This window comes from Salminus brasiliensis, chromosome 25 (assembly GCF_030463535.1).
Source record: "Salminus brasiliensis chromosome 25, fSalBra1.hap2, whole genome shotgun sequence".
NCBI lineage: Eukaryota > Metazoa > Chordata > Actinopteri > Characiformes > Bryconidae > Salminus > Salminus brasiliensis.
This window is the reverse complement of record NC_132902.1, coordinates 2,195,866-2,215,198: the sequence shown is the minus strand read 5'-3', so window position 1 is coordinate 2,215,198 and position 19,333 is coordinate 2,195,866. Positions and strand designations below refer to the sequence as shown.

Sequence of the window (19,333 nt, the reverse complement as noted above, 5' to 3'; positions counted from 1 at the left end):
GTAAGTGTTTCTAATAAAGTGGCCAGCGAGTGGAAGCTCAGTGTAGGTGTTTCTAATAAAGTGGCCAGCAAGTGGAAGCACAAGGTAGATGTTTCTAATAAAGTGGCCAGCGAGTGGAAGCTCAGTGTAGGTGTTTCTAATAAAGTGGCCAGCAAGTGGAAGCCCAATGTAGGTGTTTCTAATAAAGTGGCCAGCGAGTGGAAGCTCAGTGTAGGTGTTTCTAATAAAGTGGCCAGCAAGTGGAAGCCCAATGTAGGTGTTTCTAATAAAGTGGCCAGCGAGTGGAAGCTCAAGGTAGATGTTTCTAATAAAGTGGCCAGCGAGTGGAAGCTCAGTGTAGGTGTTTCTAATAAAGTGGCCAGCAAGTGGAAGCCCAATGTAGGTGTTTCTAATAAAGTGGCCAGCGAGTGGAAGCTCAATGTAGGTGTTTCTAATAAAGTGGCCAGCAAGTGGAAGCCCAATGTAGGTGTTTCTAATAAAGTGGCCAGCGAGTGGAAGCTCAGTGTAGGTGTTTCTAATAAAGTGGCCAGCGAGTTCCCTATTTTTACCCTTAACTTCAAGGCAGGAGCAGGTGTCTCCAAACATTTGGACATGTACCGCATGTCATACACACATACAATATGTCCAAATGTTTGTGGACACCCCTTCTAATGAATGCATTTAGCTACTTTTCTGCATATTGCTGACACATATGTGCAAATGCACACACACACACACACACACACAAAGCTTGTATAAAGAAGCACTGCCAATAGAATAGGACTCTCTGGAGCAGATCAACCTGATGCACCTATCGGCACCATACTGCCTAATGCCAGGCGTGGGCTATAGAGGGGCATAAAGCCCCCCGGCACTGAGCTGTGAAGCAGTGGAAGAACTGTGTTCTCTGGAATGATGTCAGGGTCGGCGCTCTTGTCGCTGAATGCAATCAAACCCTCACAGCAATGCTCCTCCAAAAACTATCAGAAAGCCTCGCCTTCTTCCCTGGACAGTAGAGAGAGAAACTCTTGATTTCAGAGCAGGTGTCCCAATACTTTTGTCCATATAGTGTTATACCTATGTTGGACATTAAGGGAGGGCCGTTATACGACCTCTCTTTCTGCCTTAAAATTAAAAACAGGCTGACAGTGACAGGCGTCACTGTGCCTGCAAGACTCATATATGCAAATGAGCTCTGTTCTGATTGGCTGCCCTCATTCGAAAAAAGCACTGTACATCCCCAAACCCATAAACCTCATACTCATACCTCATACCCACTCCGCTGTCTTTGTTGGTGGTGGTGGTGTGTGCAAGTGTGTGTATGTGTGTATGTGTGTGCAGACGCTCACACACACACACACACACACACACACACCGAGCATTACTACACCACACCGCTGATTAATCAGTAAGCTATAGGCTGAGACGAAGTTCCCAACCTGTGAGTCACACGACGGCCCTTGAGCGGCCTCAATCTGCACGCTCCGCCACTGACGCACAAGCCGTTAATACACCCCCCACCACCACACACACACACACACCTCTCACACACTCTCATTCATGTAAACCCAGACACCGAGACAAACAAGCACACACGCTCTCACTTTAAGAAGATGTAGAAGTGGAACTGTGGAGGTCATGATCAGGTGTCCCAATACTTTTGTCACATGATGTGTGTTGGATATAAGGCAATCCTAAGGGAATCCCATATATATAAACCTCCCAGCTCTTCAAACCCTTGACCACCAAACGCCAGCTGGACCATCCTAAGGGAGGGTGGACACCTTCAGTGTATTGCTGACTCATCACTTAGAGAAGGGGTGGTGGGGGTGATCTACAGACTGTGTGCAAGACCAATGGGCCAGAGGAGCTCCCCTATTGGTTAGGACTTCAGGAGCTGGACCGAAGGCCCGAAGTCCAAGATTGACCACCAGCTCAATCAGTTAGGCATGCTCTGAATTTCCACTCCCCTCTAGGCCTTTCCGGACCCTTCACGGTTTACCCAGCTATACCTCGCCTGTCCAAAAGTTTGTGGACACCCCTTCTAATGAATGCACTCTGAGCCTGAGCGGAGGGCCTAGCTCTAATAGTCGCGGTTGGGTGCGTGTGTGTGTGTTGTGTGTGTTGATGTAATCTTGTGTGTGTGTGTGTGTGTGTGTTCTATAGCCCTGTCCTGGAGAGTGACACACACTTTATGACCAGATGACACAGCAGCTTCTCAGGACAGCGTCTCCTTTTTAAAATCATGATTCTATATCTACCACTTCTGCTTTCAACGGCCCCCCGGGAGTTCCCCTATATTCCCAACCCCCCTCTCTCTCTCTCTCTCTCTCTCTCTCTCTCTCTCTCTCTCTCTCGTGCACTCTCGTGCACTCTTGTGCACTCTCATTGTCAGCTTGTGTAAATATTATCTGTCTGTCTCTCTCCGTCGCTTTGCGATTTGCTTTCTGAAATTTTTGTCTCCGAATCATCGGCCCCACCGAGTCCACCCAGTTTATCTGGACATGCTTCCGACCCGCATGGTCAGAGAGAGTGTGTGTGTGTGTGTGTGTTTGTGTGTGTGTGTGGGGGGTGTATTTTGTCTTACCAGCTGGTTTAGTCTCTGGGTCTGTTCCTGTATGTCTGCAGCTTCACCATTTGCCATTTTTTGCTGGAGTGGAGCTGGTTGACCAGTATACCAGTGTCCAAAAACCCACAAATGCTGGTTTATACTGGTCTGGTACTGGTCTGGTATTGGTCTGGTACTGGTCGACCAGTATACCAGTGTCCAAAACACCACAAATGCTGGTTTATACTGGTCTGGTGCTGGTCTGGTACTGGTCGACCAGTATACCAGTGTCCAAAACACCACAAATGCTGGTTTATACTGGTCTGGTACTGGTCTGGTATACTGGTCTGGCTCACCAGTGAAGTTTCTGTCACTCAACTAGCATTGAACTGAACACTGTGTGTTTTTCCTTTGGGGGGGGTGTATGCCACCACAAATATTCTATGAATACTGATGACTCACACATATGTATACACACACACACACACACACACACACACACTCACACACACACACACACTCACAAACAGGTCCACCTGCTATCTCAGCAGAATCCCTCAGGCCTAACAATGCTTTCATATCTCTCTCACACTTCTCCTATTTTCTCATGCTTTCTCAACTCAGTTCCCAGTAACAGACTGTTGACATGTGTGTGTGTGTGTGTGCGTGTGCTTGTTGTGATCGTCCTTCCCCTTTCACACACACACACACACACACACACACACACTGCACTGTAGCTACTGGTTTCCATATCATTCATAAACACACATTTCTCCCATTCACTCTTCCACATTCCTCTCACTGTTTTCTCACCCATGTCTCAAACCCTGACCACCACCAGTGACCCTAAACCTGACCTCCAGTCTGACCACAACCGCAGCCCTGCGCTCAACCTCAGAAACCCAGCAGACTGGCTTCTCTCTCTCTCTCTCTGCAGGTTGCTGGTTTTGATGGTCAAGCTGGTTTGGAAAGCTGGTCATCCAGGTGCAATGTCCAGGTACATACCCTATACTGGTCAGCCAGCTGTTTACAACTCTTGACCAGTATAGTGTCATTAGAGTGTCATTAGAGGTTGATGGACTAGCTGGTAGCTCCATCAGCATGACCAACTTGACCAAGCTGGTCTTCAAACTGGTCAAACTGGTTTGGTCAAGGTGATCATGAATCAGCGTGGTCAGACTGGTGATGCTGGCCAAGCAGTGTGGGCATGCTAATCCTGGTGATTAACCGCCATGGTCATACTGGTCAGGCTGGTTGATATGCTTGGTCATGCAAATCTTACTGGTCGACCAGTGGGGTCATGCTAACCATGCTGGTCAGGCTGGTTGCTGGTTGACTAGTGTGGTTATGCTGGTTGTCATATTGACCATGCTAATCATGATGGTCAACCACTGTGGTCATACTGGTTGACTAGCATGGTCATACTAGTTGACTAGCATGGTTATGCTGATTAGCAAGCTTGGTCATGCTAATCATACTAGTCGACCAGTGTGGTCATACCGGTCAGGCTGGTTGACTAGCATGGTCATGCTGGTTAGCAAGCTTGGTCATGATAATCGTTCTGGTCGACCAACAGGGTCATTCTGTTGATTAGCTAGGGCGGTCATGCTAGTTAGCATATTGCATGGTTAGTGTGGTCAGACTGGTGATGCTGGCCAAGCAGCATGGTCATGCTAATCCTGGGGGTTAACCACCATGGTCGTACTAGTCAGGCTGCTTGTTGTACTGGTCAACCAACAGGGTCTTACTGGTCAGTCTGGTTGACTAGAGGGGTTAACCTACTTGGTCATGCTAATCATGCTGGCCGACCAGTGGGATCATGCTAATCATGTTGGCCGACTAACAGGGTCATACTGGTCAGGCTGGTTGACTAGTGTGGTCATGCTAGTTAGCATACTGGTCATGCTAATCATAATGGTCGACCAGTGTGGTCATACTGGTTGGCTAGCATGGTTGTGCTGGTTAGCGAGCTTGGTCATGCTAATCCTGCTGGTCGACCAACACGGGCATGTGAATAAACCCTAACCAGTGTGGTTATACTGGTGATACTGGTTGGCCGTGCTGGTTGGGTTGGTCTGCTGCAGGTCTGCGAGGGGCTCGGCTCTCTCCCCGTGTCTCTCTGGCAGGATGTGAAGGAGGAACAGGCCGCGTGTTTCCTCTCGGCTCCAGAGGCTTTGCAGAAGTGAAAAGCGCTCGGACAGCTTCTCCTCCGCTTCCTCCCTGCCTCCATTCTTCCGAGGAAGGAGGCGAGGGAGCGGCAGGGCACGCGGGGAATAACTGCTGCTCCGCCGAACGCTCACATGAAGAGAAAAGAGGAACGGCTCCCTGGGGCTCTAAATAAAGTCCTGGACTTTCTGGAAGTGTTTTGAAACGCTGTTGTGAAAGAAGGTCCTCATCAGCAGACTGTGTTTATTTGGGTTGCTCTGGTTGCCATAGAGGATCTGCTGTTAAAGCAGGACGACGCTCGAGCCACCCAAACACCAAACACCACCGTCCAGAATACCGGCCACTTTATCGGAAACACCCACCTTGTGCGTCCACTCGCTGGCCACTTTATCGGAAACACCCACCTTATGCTTTCACACACTGGCCACTTTATCAGAAACACCTACCTTGTGCTTTCACTCGCTGGCCACTTTATCGGAAACACCCACCTTGTGCTTTCACACACTGGCCACTTTATTGGAAACACCTACCTTGTGCTTTCACTCGCTGGCCACTTTATCGGAAACACCCACCTTGTGCTTTCACACACTGGCCACTTTATTGGAAACACCTACCTTGTGCTTCCACTCGCTGGCCACTTTATCGGAAACACCTACCTTGTGCTTCCACTCGCTGGCCACTTTATCGGAAACACCTACCTTGTGCATCCACTCGCTGGCCACTTTATCGGAAACACCTACCTTGTGCGTCCACTCGCTGGCCACTTTATTGGAAACACCTACCTTGTGCTTCCACTCGCTGGCCACTTTATCGGAAACACCTACCTTGTGCGTCCACTCGCTGGCCACTTTATCGGAAACACCTACCTTGTGCTTTCACGGGCTGTTCTGAGCACAGCAGCAACACTGGTATGCTTTTGTGTGTGTATGTGTGTGTGTGTGTGTGTGTGTGTGTCTGTATGTATGTGTGTGTGTGTGTGTGTGTGAGTAGCCCTTGTATTAGGCACAGTGGCCAGGGTCACTCGGTTCAGAGTGTGAAAACCAACCAAAAATATCCAGCCAAGAGTGACTCTGTGGTCAGAGACTGACCGCTGATGACGGGTGAGAGGAAACTGGGCATCAACAGATGAGCTACAGTCTTGAACAGAACACCAGCAAGGTGTTTCCAATAAAGTGTCCAGTAGGTTGAAACTGATGGTAGGTGTTTCTAATAAAGTGGCCAATGATTCATTTGGGCCAAAGAAATGCTGGCCCAAACAGAATTCTGGCTCAAATGAAAGCTGCTTGAAACAAAATTGTGGCCCAATGCTGGTCCAAACAGAACAACAGAATTGTGGCCCAAATACTGTTGGCCCAAATAGAACCGTGGCTCAAATGAATGCTGGACCAAACAGAATTGTGGCTCAACCAATGCTGGCCCAAACAGAACCATGGCCCAAATGAATGCTGGCCCAAACAGAACAGTGTCTCAAATGAATCCTGGCCCAAACAAAACCATGGCCCAAATGAATTCTGGACCAAACAGAATTGTGGCCCAAATGAATGCTGGCCCAAACAGAATTCTGGCCTAAAACAATTCTGGACCAAATGGAAGCCTGGCCCAAATGAATGCTGGCCCAAACAGAACAGTGGCCCAAATGAATGCTGGCCCAAACAGAACAGTGGCCCAAATGAATGCTGGACCAAACAGAATTCTGGCCTAAAACAATTCTGGACCAAATGGAAGCCTGGCCCAAATGAATGCTGGCCCAAACAGAACAGTGGCCCAAATGAATGCTGGCCCAAACAGAACAGTGGCTCAAATGAATGCTGGACCAAACAGAATTGTGGCTCAACCAATGCTGGCCCAAACAGAACCATGGCCCAAATGAATGCTGGCCCAAACAGAACAGTGTTTCAAATGATTCCTGGCCCAAACAAAACCATGGCCCAAATGAATGCTGGCCCAAACAGAACAGTGGCCCAAATGAATGCTGGCCCAAACAGAACAGTGGCCCAAATGAATGCTGGACCAAACAGAATTCTGGCCCAAAACAATGCTGGCCCAAATAGAGCCGTGGTCCTAAAAAAATGCTGGCCCAAACAACACAGTGGCCCAAGTGGTCCAGTAAGTCTGGTTCAGAAGTGACCGTCAGTATCAGTGGTGAGAACACACTCCACATCAGCGCTGCCACGGAAACAATGAAAACACAAAGTGAGTTCAGAGCGCTCAGAGCAAAGTTACGCAAGAACGCAGGTGCTACTGTTTAACAGTCTTATCTAACAATCACTCACACTCACACACACTCACACACACACACTTAACACACACACTCAACACACACACTCAACACACACCTCAGGCTCGGTGGTGCATGCTTTTCCATGCAGGTTGGAAAACATGAACATAATGTTCATAATAAAGAGGATTTCTGTTTGTGTCGGCAGTGTGTGTGTGTGTGTGTTTTGGTAGTGTGTATGTATGTGTGTGTGTGTGTGTGTGTGAGGTGGGGGACAACAGATCATGGAGGGGAAGTGAGGACACACCGGAAAAAAACAACTATTAGTCACTCACTGACCACCAGGACGACAGATACAGACCCTCAAAACCTGCTTACGACTGTGTGTGTGTGTGTGTGTGTGTGTGTGTGTGTGTACAGATATGTATTTGGGTCCAGAGTGTTTTCGACCCCTTGGAACAGGAAGCAGTACCTAGCGACTAGATGAAAACACAGGAAGTCCAAACTGCGTTCCTCACATTCCAGCATTGTCTCAACGCACGCACGCACACACACACACACACACACACACACACACACTTCAGGAGACTGACCATCGCACACGCAAAAATGTGCAAGACAATAGCTCTCACACACACACAGCGCTGGCTATGAAGACAAACATCAGAAAAGTGTGTATCCATAGAACAGTGTGTCCAAAGACAGGCCGCATAAGCATTTATGCCATCTTCACACACACACACACACACACACACACACACAATGAACGCAATCAGAACCCTGGGCCATAAAGCCGAACAGAACTATGGCCCAAAATAATCTAGGCCAAAACCAAACCATGCCCCCAAACTAAATGTCTCAAATAAATGCAGATCCAAACAGAACCAAACAGAACCATGGCCCAAAATAATCCAGACCCAAACAGAACAGCGGCCCAGACTAATGCTGGCCCAACGAGAACTGTGGTTAAAGTAATTAAGAAATGTGGCCCAAACCAATGCTGGTCCAAACAGAACCATGGCCCAAATGAATGCAGAACCAAACAAACTTTGTGGCCCAAATACATTCTGGACCAATCAGAATTGTGGCCCAAATGAATGCTGGCCCAAACAGAACAGTGGCCCAGACTAATGCTGGCCCAAAGAGAACTGTGGTCAAAGTAATTAAGAAATGTGGCCCAAACCAATGCTGGCCCAAACAGAACCATGGCCCAAATGAATGCAGAACCAAACAAACTTTGTGGCCCAAATACATTCTGGACCAATCAGAATTGTGGCCCAAATGAATGCTGGCCCAAACAGAACAGTGGCCCAGACTAATGCTGGCCCAAAGAGAACTGAGGTCAAAGTAATGGTCAAAGTAATTGTGAACAATGGCCCAAACTAGTGCTGGCCTAAACAGAACCATGGCAAAAGTAAATGCTGGCCCAAACAGAACCATGACCAAAATAAATGCTGTCCCAAACACAAATGTGGCCCAAACCAATGCTGGACCAAATAAATGCTGGACCAAATAAATGCTGGACCAAACAGAATTGTGGCCCAAATGAATTCTGGCCCAAACAAAACAGTGGCCCAGACTGATGCTGGCCCAAAGAGAACTGAGGACAAAGTAATAGAGAAATGTGGCCCAAACCAATGCTGGCCCAAATGAAGGCTGGCCCAAACAGAACAGAGGCCCAGACTAATGCTGGCTCAAAGAGAACTGTGGTCAAAGTAATGGTCAAACTAATTGTGAACAATGGCCCAAACTAGTGCTGGCCCAAACAGAACCATGGCCAAAATAAATGCTGGCCCAAACACAGTTGTGGCCCAAACCAATGCTGGCCCAAACAGAACCATGACCTAAATGAATGCTGGCCTAAAAAGAACTGTGCTCAAAGTCATTGTGAACTGTGGCCCAAATGAATTGTGGCCCAAACAGAACCATGACCCAAATGAAGTGTGGCCCAAAAGCATTACATACTTAAGATGTAGAAAAAGCCACCCTTCATATCAGTGTAGGCCGAAACAAAGCCCTGGTCTAAATCAATAGCACCAGCACCAGTAAAAATCTGTCCCAGTCAGAACTTTGGCCCAAAGAAACACTGGACTAAAACTAGGTCTAACTAAGTGAAGAACTAGCCCAGAAAGCGGATCACAGAATCGGGTGGCGGGAGTTTGGCTGTGGGATATGCGAGACAGATGATGGCATGTGGGAATTTTCTCACTCAGAAATAGCTCAGCGTCACCAGTGGTGCCTGAAGGCAGAACGGTGGGTGAATTGTGAAAGCAGGAGGCGTTGACTGGTTGACATCACAGCGATGAGCTAGTGCTTCGGGTTAATCACCAACATCCTCATTTAGTTCTGTGTTATCCGTCATTTCCTTCGTTATCTTCCTTACTTCTCCTAAAATCGCAGTCAGGGAGGAGCTGAAAGCACACCCTGTCCGAACGGAGGCGCAGACATTCCCGTAGCGTGGAAATAAGCTAACGATGTTCCATATTGTGGACTTGCATAACCACATCATCCCCTCCAGTGTCCCTGTGTCTCTCACCTCTGAGTCTCTCTCTCTTCTTTTTCTCTCAGGTCATTCCAGTGACGTCATTTTCCTAGAAAGCCTCTGCCCAGGCATCTGCCCAGTCAGCTGTGCTCCTAAATATGACTCCCACCCCTCCCTGCCCCTTCTTTCTGAGTTGAGTTGTTCCTGAAAAGAGTCGATTCTCAGATTTCCAGACAGTGCAGTCTCTAATTAAACTCTAAAAAACTCTAATGAACTCTAATCAGGTCAAATCTAATCCAATCAACATGTAGGTATAATTAAATGTATTCAGTATGTAACTCTAATTAACTCTAATCAGTATGTGTGTCAGTGCATAACTCTAATTAGCATGTAGTAAACTCAACTCTGATCAGCATGTAACTCTAATGATCTTGTAATTCTAATGAAGTCTAATCAGCATGTAACTTCTAATAAACTCTAATAACTCTAATAAACTCTAATAACCAACTTTAATCAACTCTAATCAACATGTAACTCTAATAAACTCTAATAACCAACTTTAATCAACTCTAATCAACATGTAACTCTAATAAACTCTAATAACCAACTTTAATCAACTATAATCAACATGTAACTCTAATAAACTCTAATAACCAACTTTAATCAACTCTAATAAACATGTAACTTTATTCAACTCTAATAACCAACTTTAATCAACTATAATCAACATGTAACTCTAATAAACTCTAATAACCAACTTTAATCAACTCTAATCAACATGTAACTTTATTCAACTCTAATAACCAACTTTAATCAACTCTAATCAACATGTAACTCTAATCAACTCTAATAACCAACTTTAATCAACTCTAATCAACATGGAACTTTAATCAACTCTAATAACCAACTTTAATCAACTCTAATCAACATGTAACTTTAATCAACTCTAATAACCAACTTTAATCAACATGTAACTCTAATAAACTCTAATAACCAACTTTAACTTTAATCAACTCTAATCAACATGTAACTTCAATCAACTCTAATAACCAACTTTAATCAACTCTAATCAACATGTAACTCTAATAAACTCTAATAACTGACTTTAACTTTAATCAACTCTAATCAACATGTAACTCTAATAAACTCTAATAACCAACTTTAATCAACTCTAATCAACATGTAACTCTAATAAACTCTAATAACCAACTTTAATCAACTCTAATCAACATGTAACTTTATTCAACTCTAATCAACATGTAGGTCAAATCTAATCTAATCAACATAAAGGTACAATTAAATCTAATCAGGATGTACTCTAATGAACATATAACTCTAATCAGTATGTGTATCCGTGCATAACGCTAATTAGCATGTAGTAAACTCTAATAACCATATAACTTTAATCAAATCTGATCAGCATGTAATGAACTCTAATCAGTGCATAACTCTAATTAGCATGTAGCATGTAGCTCTAATCAGTGTGCAATGCTAAATCAGTACGTAACTCTAGCTGGTATTTAATGCAGCATGCAGCACAGCGCCTCTACGACCTTAGAAAGTTCGCTCTGGCTCGGTGTGATTTAGTGTGATAGCTCCATTAGAAGTGATGAAGTGATCATTAGCGCCGGGGCTAATCGCCTCTTTTCCTGCACATGGGGTGTCTTGGTCATAATGAATGTGTCTGTCTCTCTCTCTCTTTTTATCTCTCTCTCTCTCTCACACACACACACACACACACACACACACACACACACACACACTAAACAGTCCTCATCAGTCTCTGAGTGGCTATATAAAGGCCCTACTCCATCACCCTACCCGCCAGAGAGGGCGGGACAGAGGAAGAGAGAAAGGGGTATTAATACTGCATACATTCGCTAACTTTAGCTCCGACTCGGAACCTGTGGAGACAATCCGAGATCTAATCTAATCTGTGCAAATTTTTTGGGTTCAACTGCATAATCTCCAGAGGAAAGCAGCGACCAACAGAACAGGGCGCCTGCCCAGGTCAGCGTGCCCGATACCAAGTGTGGGCGGGTGCAGGTTCGCATGTGCTTCCTCCCAAACCTCGACAATATCTTTTCAGACTGTTGCTAATGTAGCAGCGTTGGCACTTGGACAGTAGTGAACCACCCGGTAGTGATGTTGGATGAGCCCGGTAGTCGGGCCACACTAATGCCACAGTAGTGATGTTGAACGAGCCCGGTAGTCGGGCCACACTAATGCCACAGTAGTGATGTTGAACGAGCCCGGTAGTCGGGCCACACTAATGCCACAGTAGTGATGTTGAATGAGCCCGGTAGTCGGGCCACACTAATGCCACAGTAGTGATGTTGAATGAGCCCGGTAGTCGGGCCACACTAATGCCACAGTAGTGATGTTGAACGAGCCCGGTAGTCGGGCCACACTAATGCCACAGTAGTGATGTTGAATGAGCCCGGTAGTCGGGCCACACTAATGCCACAGTAGTGATGTTGGATGAGCCCGGTAGTCGGGCCACACTAATGCCACAGTAGTGATATTGAACGAGCCCGGTAGTCGGGCCACACTAATGCCACAGTAGTGATGTTGGATGAGCCCGGTAGTCGGGCCACACTAATGCCACAGTAGTGATGTTGGATGAGCCTGGTAGTCGGGCCACACTAATGCCACAGTAGTGATGTTGGATGAGCCTGGTAGTCGGGCCACACTAATGCCACAGTAGTGATGTTGGATGAGCCCGGTGGAGAGAGAGAACAAGCATGCACAGAAGAATATGTTGAGGTCAGCAGAACGAAAGGAGAGAAGAAGAGAGGAGAAGAGAAGAGAAAAGAGAAGAGAGGAGAAGAGAGGAGAAGAGAAGAGAAGAGAGAAGAAAAGAAGAGAGGAGAAGAGAGGAGAAGAGATGAGAGAAGAAAAGAAGAGAGGAGAAGAGAGGAGAAGAGATGAGAGGAGAAGAGAAGAGAGGAGAAGAGAAGAGAGGAGAAGAGAAGAGAAAAGAGAAGAGAGGAGAAGAGAGGAGAAAAGAGAAGAGAAAAGAGAAGAGAGGAGAAGAGAGGAGAAGAGAGGAGAAAAGAGAAGAGAAAAGAGAAGAGAGGAGAAGAGAGGAGAAGGGAGGAGAAAAGAGGAGAAGAGAGGAGAGGAGAAGATAAGAGAGGAGAACAGAGGAGAAGAGAAGAGAGAAGAAAAAGGAGAAGAGAAGAGAAGGGAGGAGAAAAGAGAAGAGAGGAGAAGAGAGGAGAAGGGAGGAGAAAAGAGGAGAAGGGAGGAGAAAAGAGGAGAAGGGAGGAGAAGAGAAGAGAAGAGAAGAGAAGAGAGGAGAACAGAGGAGAAGAGAGGAGAAGAGAGGAGAAAAGAGGAGAAGATAAGAGAGGAGATCATAAGAGAAGAGAAGAGAGGAGACGAGAAGAGAAGAGAAGTGAGGAGAGGAAAAGAGAAGAGAGGAGAAGAGAGGAGAGGAGAAGATAAGAGAGGAGAAGAGAGGAGAAGTGAGGAGAGGAAAAGAGAAGAGAGGAGAAGATAAGAGAGGAGAAGAGAGGAGAGAAGAAAAGAGGAGAAGAGAAGAGAGGAGAAGAGAAGAGAGGAGATGAAAGGAGAAGAGAGGAGAAGAGAGGAGAAGAGAAGAGAGGAGATGAAAGGAGAACAGAGGAGAAGAGAGGAGAAGAGAAGAGAGGAGAGGAGAAAGACAGCTGATCATAGAGGAGATGGGGTGCTGGTGGTAGGGGAGACAGAGAGAGAGGGCGAGAGAGATAAGGAGTGTCCTGGGTGGCAGGTTTGAAGGAGGCCCTCAGAGATGGGATGGAATGATGAGCGAGAGACAGAGAGAGAAAGAGGTGAGGAGAGAAAGGTAATAAATCCTGGGGGACTCCACCGTACACATCTGTTCCACAACACACCAGATGTAGCAAACGAGAGAGAGGGAGGAAGAAAGAGCGAGAGACATTAGACTGCAGGTACAAACATGTACGGTTCTTTGGAAGCCATTCCCTCACGTTCCACCACGATGTGACTGGAGAACCTCCAGGACAAAAGTATTGGGACACCTGCAACCTCATCCTCCAACATCCTGACCTCCCTAACTCTAGCTCTCGCCGCTGAATGCAATCAATCAAATCCTCACAGCAATGCTCCTCCACATTCTAGCAGAAAGCCTTCTTCTCTGGACAGCAGAGAGTAGACTCCAACAAAAATAGCAGGATCAGCTCTTTTTTCAATAGCAGGCGTCCCAATACTTTTGTCCAAGTGTTAAAGTTGGCTAAGGTCAGGTCAGTCTCCAATAACAATAACAGCTGCTTGCTGCAACTCCATCCCAACCCAAACCTTCATCATCATCATCATCATCATTATCATCACAGCAGTGAAGCATGGTGGTGGCAGCACCAGGCCATGCCTTCCCTGGACAGGGTCGAGTGGAGCAAGGGCGCCCCTTTTTAAATGCCCTTGGGCGAGGCGGATGAGCAGGTGTCCCAATACTTTCGTCCTGCACACAATATCGAGGTGTTGTGGACCAGGGCCTCCCTATTCACCAGAACCTGCTAAGACAACCCGGTCGCACTGCTCATGCTCTGCTCTTACTCGAACCCACGCCCCCGTCGTTTGGACTCCATACCCTGCTGTTGCCATGGAGAATAACACATATGCATGAGATCTGGCACCGAGTCCAGCTCCAGGTGCACAGAAGACAAAGCTGAACATCAAAAGCTGCTCAGTATGAAGTTCAACATACTCACACGGGGGAGTGTGAGAGTGTGTGTGAGTGTGTGTGTGTGTGTGTGTGTGTGTGTGTGTGTGAGAACAGAGTTTACAACTGCTGGGCTGAAAGTGACTCCCTGTCTCTTATCTCTCTTAGGTCTCCTTTTTCCTTAATGGTACAACCACCTCCACCTCCACCTCCATCCCTCTCTCTCTCTGTTTCGGGAGGAAGCCGACTCCTCCAGCTGCTCCCTCGCTTACAGACAGACCCTAAATGCCTGAAGCAACGCACACACACACACACACACCTACAAAAACACACTCAAACACATGCAGGTACGCACATACACAGAAAGGCATGCAGGTAAGCCATCGAGGGTCCTCCACACGAATCAACGTTAAAGTGAAATTTCATCAAATGTTCAAAAGTTCAGATTAATTAAAGGGTTTTAATGTAAACAAGGAGATCAGACTGGGTTTGGTGTGAAACGCTCCGTTCTGGAGAAATGCAGCAATTCAGAGAGGCTCACAGTGGTGGTGAATGGAACCAGATGTCTGAAGAGTTTAATGCTCTCTTAAAGCTCCCTCACAGCGAGTCATCACACAAAATGCTAATGGAAGCACTGTCTGATGCCCGAGACATCATTTTAGGCCAGTTTAGGGAAATTTTTGGCATGAAACGTTGTTAATTTTTTGAATAAAAGACATGCGGGGTGGAGGGATACATGCAGGGAGTTGTACAGAAAAGTAGTTCCCAAATTATTCTTCCATTATTTTACTAGCATTGATAATCCGTATCAAACGCAGTAGACTCGTGCTCAGCTTCACTGGTGAGTTTGGATGGTAAAGAAAATGGCCATATTTGTGTTGTAGTCATGGCAACCGACGTCTGGTCCCATTCACCGCCACTGTGAAGAAAGCTTGGTTGGTTCGTTTCGAATTTCACACTAAAATCTCGCTCTGAATGAAAGCCACTGAATACTCAGCTTTGTTCAACCTAAGCCTGGATTTTCACGTTTTTTTCTGGGCTCTGTTACCGCGGCAACCTGCGCTATGGCAGGCTAAGTTCAGGAATTGCACTCATACCCAGATCCCCGATTTTGCTGGGCTTCATGTTTCGAACTACTCCATCTGTTGCTACAACCTCCATATTCTATTACGCTAGCTTACGCCAGTTAGCAAGCTACATAGCTAGCAACAGCCAAGCAAAAGACAAGCAACGTGGTTCTGTCGGTCATGTTAACTTTAAGGTTTACACGTCTCAAATTAAAGTGCACTGCATGGCTAGCTGATTAGCATGCTAAGAGCGGCGAGGGCATGTTAAAGCACAGTATCGACGCCAACGGCGATGCCACAGCCATCCGTGGGCCGGGAGTCCCAGAGAGCATAACTGCCCTCGCTAATTCTGGGTGGCTAGGTCGTTTCCATGCTTGCTAGCCAGTGCAAGCGTATTTCTGATAATGCGACAGAATTAGCAGTTGGCTTTGTTGTTAGCTGGTAGCACAGTCCTGAAACAGGGCTGTAGCTTGACTATCTAAACCCAGTTAGATAGCTGTTAGCCACCATCACAAAACAAGCTAACCATAAGGTTTTGGGAAGCGGAAACTTCGCTAAGTACCCTGAGTTACTTGAGGGTGCTTTGGGAGATAAACCCTAGGAATGAAGGTCTGCAGGAGGTCCTACCCAGGGTTGATTACCCAAAACCAATGAAAACACCGCCTGCAGGTTGTTGGTTCGATATACAGGTCAATGCATTGCTTTAATGAGTTCCAACAACGTATTACATACATAACATGTCCAAATGTTAGCTGACCTCACTGATGCTATTGTGGGGCTGAATGCAATCAAATTCTCACAGAAAAGTTCCAACATCAAAAGAAAGGGAGGGGTAGAAACATTGATTACTCTTAAAACTCTTGGAAAGACACTGGACGAGCAGGCGTTAGTTAGCAGTCCACAAACTTTTGGCCATAATGTGCCTTCATATTTAAAGCTTCAGCTCAGTGGTGGGAAATGCAGTGTTGCTCCGCCATCTGGTGGAGAACAGTAGCACTGCACGGTCATTTCACTTTGGGCAGTCCATGTATCCATCATGCATTTCTACATTTTCCAAAGCGTCCCAGACAGCGCCGCCACTGGACCCGGGATTCTGCTGGTACCCGTCTGAGCAAGGCTCCAGCTGATCACTGGAGTCGGGAGCGAGGCACATGAATCTGCCGTGGCACAAGAGGTCCTCCACTCCCAGGGGTCCCTGGAGTCCAGAAGAACCTGCTGGAAATCTAGGGTAAGGGACGCTGAAGTGCCACGTGTCTTTGGCCTGGTTCTCTTTGGCTGACTGGGGAAATCCGGTCACGCAGCCACCCTCCCGGGACGGCAGGGAGGAGTGTGAGGAAGTGCTGCCGGCAGCAGAGGGCGCTGTTGCATCTTCGCAGTCCTGGTCACTACAAGGAACAAGATATTACATTATAGAATATGGAAACAAGGCTGTGTCTCAAATCAACCCCTAAGTTCCCTAAGTAGTGAGCTGATCCATTCAGGATGGACAGGAGTTTGGAGTTTGGACACCCTGCATGATCTGTCCCTAATGCCTTTTGTGTTCTTGTATTAGGGGATTTCCGGCCATTCGTCACTTTTTTTTACGTCTATCCACAGATGTTTAGATGTCGGGGGGATCCGTGAGGGCCATGGCAGAACCTTCAGCCTGGTCCTCTTCATCTTCTCATCTTCAGCTTTTCTACAGATGATGAGATCTTGGCTTACAAAAAAATTGTCTGGGCCACTGGCTGCAACACAAGCCCAAAGCATGAGGCATCCACCCCCATGCTTAACAGTTGGCAAGGTGTTCTTCTCATGAAATTCTGCTCATGGAGTTTCTTAATTAAACGACAAACTGAAGACACGGCTACCTGACAACTGCTCCCGAACCCACCTAGCGAAGTGGACCTACCCAAAAAAATGACCCCGCAGGCTCAACCCAGAAGTTTTAGGACGTACAGGTCCCAGACCTCCCATAGAAGAACCTCTTTTGGATCCATAATACGAGTCTGAAGAACCGTTTAAAGCTCTGAAGAACCCGAAGAACTTGGCAAATTCAGCAATTCGACTCACGGTCCGTTGAGATTCAGCTGCTTGACGTCCCCCAGGACGCGCACTTCACTCATGCACGGGTTGTCCACCTCCGTGTAGGACGACAGGCGCTCGCCGCGGGCCTGCAGGGGCGGGGCGAATCACTCAGTGAGCATCATGTGGTTACAGATACAGAGCCCTGCATAGCAACGGGCTGAGCGTAGATGTGTAGAGAGTGAGGTAGTATAACAGACCTGGCAGACTGCCTTCAGCGCTGTACTCTGAAAAGGAGAGGGGAGAGATACCTCCCACACTTTCACCTTCCTGAGAAAGCGCGAGAGGAAGCGCGCGAGAGAGAGAGCGAGAGCGCGAGAGGGGAGAGACACAGGGGAGTTACACGGCGCACTAAACCAAGCCTGGCTGATGATCGAGCAGCTGCCGGCTTTGGAGCTGTAGCCACTCGCTAAAAGCTAGCTTTGCTTAGGTAGCTCGGCTACAGCTGTGTGAGTGTGTGTGTGTGTGTAAGAGTGTGTGTTCACCTGTGGAAGGCCAGGAGGGTGACGTACGTCAGGATCACAGTAACAGACACACTCGCAGCCAGGTAGAAGTAGACCCGGCGCACAGCTGATGCAGGATCTGCGAACACGCACCAACACATCACCATACGTGATGCACGTGGGCTGGGAATAGAGCTGAGACACGTGTCAGCGCTCTGCCTCTTACCGGGACGGGTGGTCCAGTGGACCGGTTCGGACCAGTCTGAGGGATATCCAGCGTACTTAGTGCCAGGGTCCATTAGGGAGCTCACGCTGCAGCGCACCTGAGCCACGTAACGGGTGGAGCCGAGCAGGGAGCGCTCCGCCATCGCATACACATTAGCCATCGGCTGGAGACGCACGGCCTTCACGTCCTCCTACAGAGAGAGAGAGAGAGAGAGAGAGAGAGAGAGATTTACAGAGACTGTATTACACACACACACACACACACACACACTCAGTCAAAAGGCAGAAAGGATGGTGTTACTCACAGGGGAGTGTGTGCTCCAGTACTGGAGTTCGGAGACGAGGCGTACATTGGGAGATTTAGGGATGGTCCAGTTCAGGTACCAGTTCTCATCAATTAACGCAACACTCAAATCCACTGGAGCTGCAGGTTCAACTAGAACAGAGTAATAATAATAATAATAATAATAATAATAATAATAATAATGATGATGAATGATGAATGTTTAAAAATGAACAATTATGAATAATAATATTTATTTAATTAATTAATTAATTATTATTATGATGATTATTATATTTTTTACTGTAATATTTTTATTTTAATAATAATAATTTAATAATTATTCAATAATGATAATATTAATTATTAGTAGTATGTGTATTATAACAATAATAATAATATAATTTAATAATAATGATTAATAACATTATTATTAATTTTTTATATAATATATATAATATAATATATATAATTTTATATAATAATAATAATAAATAATAACTAGAGGGAAACTATGAGTGTGATGGCAGCAGTGTTGCTGTCATATAAGTGTTGGTTGCTAAGGTGTTGCTAAGTAGCTGCTAAGGTGTTGCCAATGGTATAGCTGTTGGTTGCTAAGGTGTTGCTGAGAGTTTGCTAAAGTTTTGCTTGGTGAATGCTAAGGTGTTTGGTGCTATGGTCTAGTTGATGGTTGCTAGGGTGTCCCTAGGTGTTTGCTGAGGTGTTGCAAGGCAGTTGCCAAGGTGTTGTTAGTGGTTACTAAGGTGTTGCTTTGGTATAGCTGTTGGTTGCTAAGGTGTTGCTAGGTGGTTGCCAAGATGTTGCTATGGCATAGGTGTTATTTGCCTAGGTGTTGTTATGGTATAGGTGTTGATTGCTGTGGTGTTGCTAGGTGGTTGCTGGGGCATTGTTAAGTGGTTACTAAAATGTTGCTGGGCAGTTGCTAAGATGTAGCCAGGTGGTTGCTAAGGTGTTGCTATGGTATAGGTGTTGGTTGCTAAGGTGTTGCAAGGAGGTTGCTATGGTGTTGCTAGGTGGTTGCTAAGGTCTTGCTAGGTGGTTGCTAAGGTGTTGCTATGGTGCATATGATGTGTGTGGGTATGTGAGGGTGTGGGTGGGTGTGGGTGGATGGATGTTTATCCTTACTGTGTTTGTAAGACTTGATGACCCTGGTTCTTGGCTGTGGTCTGAGGTC

At 46.6% G+C, this 19,333-nt stretch overlaps 1 protein-coding gene across 1 annotated transcript; it reads right to left on the bottom strand.

Moving 5' to 3' along the window:
- Positions 1 to 16,132: 16,132 nt before the first annotated feature.
- LOC140547738 (uncharacterized) lies at positions 16,133 to 18,280 on the bottom strand. Its single transcript, XM_072670872.1, has 6 exons — positions 18,161 to 18,280; positions 17,857 to 18,046; positions 17,673 to 17,769; positions 17,388 to 17,457; positions 17,176 to 17,276; positions 16,133 to 16,508 (listed from the first exon to the last, which is right to left on the bottom strand). The coding sequence occupies exons 2-6, from the start codon at positions 18,014 to 18,016 to the stop codon at positions 16,133 to 16,135; spliced, it is 804 nt and encodes a 267-aa protein (XP_072526973.1). The 5' UTR covers positions 18,017 to 18,046; positions 18,161 to 18,280.
- Positions 18,281 to 19,333: the final 1,053 nt, after the last annotated feature.